This window comes from Maniola jurtina, chromosome 2 (genome assembly GCF_905333055.1).
Source record: "Maniola jurtina chromosome 2, ilManJurt1.1, whole genome shotgun sequence".
NCBI lineage: Eukaryota > Metazoa > Arthropoda > Insecta > Lepidoptera > Nymphalidae > Maniola > Maniola jurtina.
The window spans coordinates 7,752,472-7,760,509 of record NC_060030.1 but is presented as its reverse complement, the minus strand read 5'-3'; the positions used below and the strand labels follow the sequence as shown (position 1 = coordinate 7,760,509).

Here is an 8,038-nt window from a genome sequence, read left to right as displayed (position 1 = left end):
TTGAACAAGTATAAGAATATACTTAGGTACTTACCCTGAAAAATCTTCTATTTTCAATCAGTACACATATGATTACCAATGTTGAGCAGTTTTTGTGTAAACAGCCAACAGGTTTCTTTAAACTTTATAGCTATAATAGATATTATTATTTTAAAATAAACAAATACAAATAGACGAAACTACATATTTTAGGGGTTTCTTGTATTGTGAATAAAAAATTATTATGTTAAAACGATCGACTGACTCTGAAAGGAAACTATATTTTTTAATTATTTCCTACTCGTAAAAAATAAAAATGTTATTTCTTGCACGATAGTACGGAACCCTCCCTGTGCGCGTCCGACTCGCACCTGACTGATTTTATAAAAATAAGTAGGTAAGTATATAAGTAGGTATAGTTAGTACTTATCGTTAATTTCTTAATCTGACCGAAATAGTTTTAGATTTTATTGCTTCGATCTTAGCACTTAATAAGATTTAGGAGATTACTTATTCGAATTAAATTGTGGGAAGGGGTTGAGAAACTATAACCTCGGAAATCCTTCCTCGGCCCGCCACGGTATGTGTTGAAAAAATTGAAACGCAGATCAGGTTGGAAATAACTATCAAGCACTTTGTTATGATCATAGATCACGATAAACGTTAGATAGGTACTTACTAGAACTTTTAAAAATTGATAATAATCTACTAGTAACCATTAGTGTATCGTGTACCTAGTAGAGATATCTTATTAGTAATTAGAATACCTACCTAGGTATATAGAGTGAAACAAGTAGAAATAAACAAACGCCTCTACTTATCACATTTTAATATTGTTTTTGTAATGTAGGTAACCACAAATTCACGGTTTTCGAATTTTTTCCTTTACTTGTACTATAAGATCTACCTACGTGCCAAATTTCATGATTCTAGTTGAACGGGAAAGTACCATAGGAACGTAGGTACCCTATATCTTGACAGACACGACAGACGGACAGACAGAGAGACAACAAAGTGATCCTTTATGGGTTCCGTTTTTCCTTTTGAGGTACGAAACTTTGATTAGATATTTGGTCTTTTCCACAGACGAGAAATCTGTTCGAGTATGTTTCGAATTTTGGTACAAACTTAAATGAAGCTAATTCATGTCTCCTTAGAAGGTACACCTATAAGGATATAACTAATGGGATACATCTACTTAAATCAATGTTACCCGTGTCCATCCCTAGTTTTCTCTATGGCTTTCTCCATTGTTTGTTACTCTATAGTCTATGATATGTTGTTCGGCCATGTTTTTTCTTCATAACATTGGTCGTGTGGCAAACGTCAACGTTTAGTTTATTGTACACTTTTTACCAAAATAATTTTGTAGCAGTGAAAAATAAAGAGTTTTGTGTATTATTGTAAGCCAAAATGAACCGCACCGAAGGGTTGGTGCAACGAAAACACGTTGTTAAAGAAAATAATGCCGACGGAAGCAGGGAGAACCATGATGTGGACGATAAGAAGAACGATAAAAGTTATGATGACGGCGATTCAAAGGAAACTCGATTAACACTCATGGAAGAAGTATTACTGTTAGGACTAAAGGACAAAGAAGCAAGTATTCAGTTGCTGCTGTTAAGTGTGTTAGCGGTTCAGATAGTATCACTTACTACTTTCACGAACTAATCTTGTTAATTTCAGGGCTACACATCATTCTGGAATGATTGTATATCTAGCGGTCTCAGAGGCTGTATCTTGATAGAGTTAGGCTTAAGAGGACGTGTTGAATTGGAGAGAGCTGGTATGAGAAGGAAAGGATTATTATCTAGGAAGGTTATTGTGAAATCAGGTTAGTAATGTTCTACAATTCTTCATCCCAGCATATTAACTGAAATCTACTTATTGTTCAGACTGATTTGATAAGCTATGAACCTCCTCCTTATAAGTCAAATCAAATCAATTTTATTTGCTTAAATGCAGATTAAAATAGTTATACTCTGTTATCTCCAACTTTGTCTGATAATATTTAAGTTTTTTAAAAATCACAAGAACTTGTTGATTATCTAAATAAATTTTTTAAAAGGATAAACAAACAGATACAGTTTTGGTTTTGTAATATTAAGTATGTATGGATTTAAATTTTTAGGTTTTTACTGTAATGTGCCAGTTTCAGACTAGTAATTATAAATATTGAATGTTTAGTTTTTGTTTTAATCATGATGATGTAAGACTAGTTTGAATGGTTTGAAAATAAATAAGCGTATAAGATTGGAAATTTACATTATTATTCAACATTAATATTACGGCCATTATATTTGAATATTCAACAGCAAATTGCATGTTGTCTCTCCAATATTATGTCAACTGATTATCCAATAAAGTACATACATTTTTGTTTTAAATTAATAATTTTATGAACACAAACTTCTTAAAAAAGTACACAAGGTGGAAGTACAAGTGATTTTTAAAATGAATTGAGTTCTTAAAACAATAATTAATGTAGATACTTAATCAAAACATTGACTGGCGAAAGTTATACTAGTACATCAGCTGGTTTGGTTTGCGACTGTAATTATTTTAATGCTATCTGTCCAGCACTGGCACTGCTGCATCCTGTCTATTTTATGCCATTACTGCCATGCCAAAGACACTGTTGCCAGGAGCTGCTCTATTATTATAATTATTATAAAATTTGCTTCAAAGGTGAAAGAAAAAATCATGAGGAAACCTGCATACCTGAGAGTTATCCATAATGTCCTCTAAGGGATGTGAAGTCTGACAATTCGCATGTCCTAAACCCTTCTCATTTTGAGAGGAGACCCATGCTCAGTACTGGGCCGGTAATGGGTTGATCATGATGATGACCCAAAAGGGTTCCAAAGCGACCTTATTACTAACCTCCGCTGTCCATCCATCCATCTGTTTGTCTGCCAGTCAGCGGGCTGTTTCTCATGAACCATAATACATAGGGCTGCCTTACACAGTTAATTTAGATCGCGATCCGCGATCTAAATCAATGATCGCCATCCAGATTGATAGTGTACGGAGTAGTTTGACGGATTGATGCATCTGATCACAAAATATCTGGATATTTTGAAATCAAGATCGCGATCCACTGATCGTGATCAAGATTGAACGTGTAAACGCAGGATCGCGTCAGTCAGTTTTATTATATGGAGTTACCATGTGTAAGTAACCCATTTAAAGATTTTTCATCCATCCTGAACTAGTTTTTGTAATCATCATCTTCAGCAGTTAGTTGTATTACTTTAAAAAGATTTAAATGAGTATATACACTTCTCTTTTCTGTAACAATTGTTTAACCCAGCGCCTTCTACGAATCCTCTTCTTCAAAGTTAGGGCTAAGACAAGAGATACTACAGCGTTAACCTCATGTAAATCCATGATAACACGTGTTCACGCGGCGGTAGGATAACACGGACTGACGAAATCGAGATTGAACGTGTAATGTTGTAGCGCAATCCATCAATCTGTGATCGCGATGAAAGTTACTTGATCGCGATCTAAATTGACTGTGTAAGGGCCGCCATAGAGAGCTCATATTATGTTTAAAGAGTGTATTTCTGTTGCCACTACACAAGAAATAATAAAAATTTCAAAAGGCCACCATGTATTATGTACCTACTTTACCAATTTGTGATTATGTTGGTTTTATAGTTTTATTATGTAACTATAATAAATTACGCAGTGCCTGGTAAAACAACTGTGGTTTTTGTAACAAAAATGCCCTGTACATTGTATAAGTAAATAAATACAATAAAATAAATGTAAATTAATAACCCTTCCTTTTTGGCTTTGCCTCAGTCGGGTAAAAAAAACATTATCTTGTATATACTTGTAAGGACATTATCTTGCATATAAGAGCTCTTTGTGTGTGAATTGCTTGCACTTAACTATTTTTTTATTGCGCAGACACTCCAACTGGTGATGTGCTATTAGATGAAGCTTTGAAACACATGAAGGATACTGATCCACCAGAGACTGTACAAAGTTGGATAGAATATCTCAGTGGTATGTTTATCAAAAACATTGATATCTTTCCTGACGCATCTGTGAATGCTGTGGTCTTGTAAATTGGAGGTCCCAGGTTTGATTCCCAGGAGGCGCAATTTGGGAATTTATTATTTATAAATTGCCACTGGTCTGATCTGGTGGGAGGCTATAGCTGCCAGCAAGGTGATGCCACCAAACAATTTACAAAAATGAAGCAAGACTATAGTATTAATTAGTATTGTAATAAAATTGGAAATTTGTTCGTTTGAACTAATTAATTAGTGCTTATCTACATTTGGAAAGTTCTTATATGGTTTCGAGGCAAACCAGTTTTTGGCAATGCCACTCATTGCTAAACCATTTCTTAGTAAAAATATTAACTTTTGGAGTAGGAGCGAGCAAATAATATGTAGGTACTGTGACAAACTGCACTGCAAATAAATTGGTATAAATACAGACTAACCCTGGGCTTTATCATAATCCTTAATTCTTATCATCCAAAATCATCATCAAATATTTTTTAATCTCATTGCATAATATCTGTGAGTTTTTTTACATACATTTTATACATACAATTGATCCCAGGCACCTTTAACTTTTCAGAGTTACATACGTTTTAATGAATTAAATCTGTGAAGGAAAACATCAGCAAACCTAACATGTTTGGAGTTCTCCATAATGTTCTCAAATATGTATGCAGTCTGCCAATCAGCACTAGGCTACCGTGGTGGACTAATGGCAAACTTTTTTTTTTGTATCAAAAGTTAATAAGAATAGAAAGAAAAAAGATAAACAGTGGACACAGAAGCACTTATCTCTGTAAGAAATTTCTACCAGTGATCCTTGGCAATGGTAAAAGTCGTAAAAGAAGAAGAATAGGTCTCTTCTTATTCTGAGAGGAGACTTGTGCTCAGAAGTGATGATGACTGATTATGTTTTTCAAACAGGTGAAACATGGAATCCTATGAAATTGAAGTATCAATTGAAGAATGTACGTGAGAGGCTCGCTAAAAATTTAGTTGAAAAAGGAGTACTTACAACTGAAAAACAAAATTTTCTACTGTTTGATATGACAACCCATCCACTTACTGATAACGTTGTGAAGTGTCGTTTAGTGCAAAAGGTATGTAAATTCCACTTCGTAAGTTTAATGGAATATACCGATTTTATATTTATAAAAATATGAATTATTTGTTGGTTTTGTGGTATATTGGTTTAGCTTTCAAGAGGACACATGTGGCCTAGTTGTTACAACATATACTAATCGATTGTAATTATTAAGCAATGTTAACCCAGATCTGTAGCTGGATGGGTGAAAAACTTTGAATGTCCAAATTTGGCCTTTTCGTTACTTCTGTTATATTGATCCCGGTTATTATCACTAACATCTGATAATAACTACAACCTAAGAATCGAAATCTCGTTCACTTAGTCAGTTGTATGCGGAAGGATCTGGGAACCCACTACATTACTATCCCAAGAGAACTCCTGCCTCAGCAATGAGGAATACGACTGTAAAGAAATTTTTGTAGATGGAGTTGCACGATCTTCTAATTTTATTTTTATAATTCTACATTCACATTTGGAACCTAATAAATTGTTACTCTTCAGTTGGCAATAATGCACCTTTCATTGTATACACCTTACAAGTGCACCCACACAAAACTGAAAAGAAATGTAGTAATTTGGAAATGACACAAATATGATTACAATATGTTGTATTTATAACCCCCGATCAAAAAAGAGGGGTGTTATAAGTTTGACGGCATCATAGCTCCTAAACTAATGAACCGATTTTAATTTAGTTTTTCTTGTTTGAAAGGTGGCTTGATAGAGAGTGTTCTTAGCTATAATCCAAGAAAATCGATTCAGCCGCTTGAAAGTTATCAACTCTTTTCTATTTACTGTAACCTTCACTTGCCGGGGTGTTATAAATTTTTAATTTACACTTGTTATATTTGCATACAATTATTTTTTAGTTTTTAGTTTCTTTGTTTTGTCTTGTTTATTTCATTTGTGTGCAATAAAGTTTTCTATCTGTCTATCTATCTACATTTCTTTTTCTGCAAAATTAGTTATTGCATCCTGTATACAAAATTGCCAAAATATTTGTGTAATGTGTCAATTGAAACATTGTTTGATATAATGGAATGATAACATGTAACAAATATTAATCAAACTCTACACTCTCATCCATAGATATTATATCCATAGATAGTAGATACATATCTATACTACACATGTATTGTAATATTACAAGATTATGCTTTTGCCAAAACCAGAAAAACCAAATAGGTAGGTAACTTCATAGTTATTATAGTGAAATAAAATAAGTAATATCATCTGAACTATTTTGTTAAATTGCTTCCAAACTTTTTGTCAAAGTAATAAGATACAACTTTATAAAATAATGAATGAACTAGCTTGAGTCCGCAACTTTGTCTGTGTGGACTACACAAATTTCAAACCCCTATTTACCCCATTAGGGGTTTAATTTTCAGAAGATGTCTAGCGTCTGCGTCATAAATAGCTCTCTGCATGCCTTTCAGCCCGATCCGTTCAGTAGGTTGAGCTGAGCATTGATATATCAGCCTGTCACCTTTTCATCATTTTGTATTTAGACTAATACAGACCTAAGTAACTGCATTTCAAACATTAAAGTAAGTCATTTTTTTCAAACATAAATGGCACACATCTTTGAGCGTCAGATATCAGTCGCTCTGGGTAAAACCTTCTAGAATGTTGTGCTTATTAGTAGCCAGATCATGGAATAAAATGAAAAACGTTAACATGAGATTTCAAATAAGTAATAGTGTTCAAAAACTTTTGTGGTGGGCGCGGGTGACGTGCGGGTATGCGGGACGTCCCTCCCGCCTCATACCCCGATTGCCTTCTCAACCTGTCGCGAACTATAACAATTATATTAAAAAGTGCCAACAGCGACCTTGATAAAAACCATTTTTGATATGCCGTTGTTCTACCATTTTCCATAGAGCGGCGATGGGTTGTGATGACGATGAATGGTGTTTGCAGGTGCAGGAAGCAGCGCTGCGTCGTTCGATCGTGGATGTGGCGCACGCAGACAAGCGCTCGCTAGCACTTCTAATGCTAGCGCATTCGGCTGACGTGCTCGAAAACGCATTTGCACCCCTCTCGGATGAAGACTACGAGCTAGCCACACGCCGCGTGCGCGCGCTTCTCGACCTGGACTTCGAGGCCGAGGCGATGCGCCCCGACGCCTGCGAGATCATGTGGGCCGTGTTCGCGGCCTTCACCAAATAGCACCGTGCCATTTAAGCCACTGGCGACCTTGGAAATAATTTGTGAAAATAGAGGACATCATTCGCGACTCATAAAATTTTGGTAAACTTTTGAGCTACTAAGTTTTGCCCGCGACTGTGCCCGTGTGACCTGTCCATGTTTCGCGATCATTTACAACCTATAGCAATCGGGGATAGTGTAACTATTTAGCAGTGATTTTTCTTTTGATCGTTAGTTCCAGAGATCACCCCCTACATACAAACTAATATAAATACCCCTGTATAGTATTAGTGTAAATTTAGCTCCATGTTCGATTATCGACAGATGCAATTTAAAAGTTTATAATTTCTAAATTGTCTCTGGTCTAGTGTAGTAAGAGACTTCAGCTGTGGCCATCCTACCGACAAAAGATGCCAAGCGATTTAACGTTCCGGTGCCTGCAGGTAGGTTGTTGTGGCCTCTTCTCAGACCTGGGCGCGTTTTGAACCCTCGTAGCTTTAGTTTTAAGTTTACGTAATTAATTATCACCATTACATCATTATTTTGCAAATCCAACAAGTTACTATCAAAAAGTGTACAATGTTATCTATTTTGAATAAATGACTTGACTTTGGTATAGAATTTGATAGGGTTTATATAACTGTCCATAACCTTTCCAATTAAGCACGCTTCAATCTTAGCATCTTACCACCAGGAGATCGCGACTATCGCAAATCGAAATTGAATTAAAAAAACAACGATACAACGACAAATGTAGTGACGATACTGAAAGCGCTAGTGCGTACATTGTTGGCGCTTG

At 35.3% G+C, this 8,038-nt stretch overlaps 1 protein-coding gene across 1 annotated transcript; it reads left to right on the top strand.

Annotated features, from left to right (window-relative positions):
- The first annotated feature begins 1,262 nt into the window (after positions 1-1,262).
- LOC123872030 (Golgi phosphoprotein 3 homolog sauron) lies at positions 1,263-8,038 on the top strand. The gene is made up of 5 exons (XM_045916149.1): positions 1,263-1,578; positions 1,666-1,813; positions 3,898-3,996; positions 4,926-5,101; positions 7,012-8,038. The coding sequence occupies exons 1-5, from the start codon at positions 1,393-1,395 to the stop codon at positions 7,258-7,260; spliced, it is 858 nt and encodes a 285-aa protein (XP_045772105.1). The 5' UTR covers positions 1,263-1,392; the 3' UTR covers positions 7,261-8,038.

Coding starts and splice junctions, on each gene's coding strand:
- LOC123872030 (XM_045916149.1), top strand. CDS start 1,393: ATGAACCGCACCGAAGGGTTGGTGCAACGAAAACACGTTGTTAAAGAA. Junction 1,579..1,665: donor TAGGACTAAAGGACAAAGAA/GCAAGTATTCAG, acceptor TGTTAATTTCAG/GGCTACACATCATTCTGGAA. Junction 1,814..3,897: donor GAAGGTTATTGTGAAATCAG/GTTAGTAATGTT, acceptor TTTATTGCGCAG/ACACTCCAACTGGTGATGTG.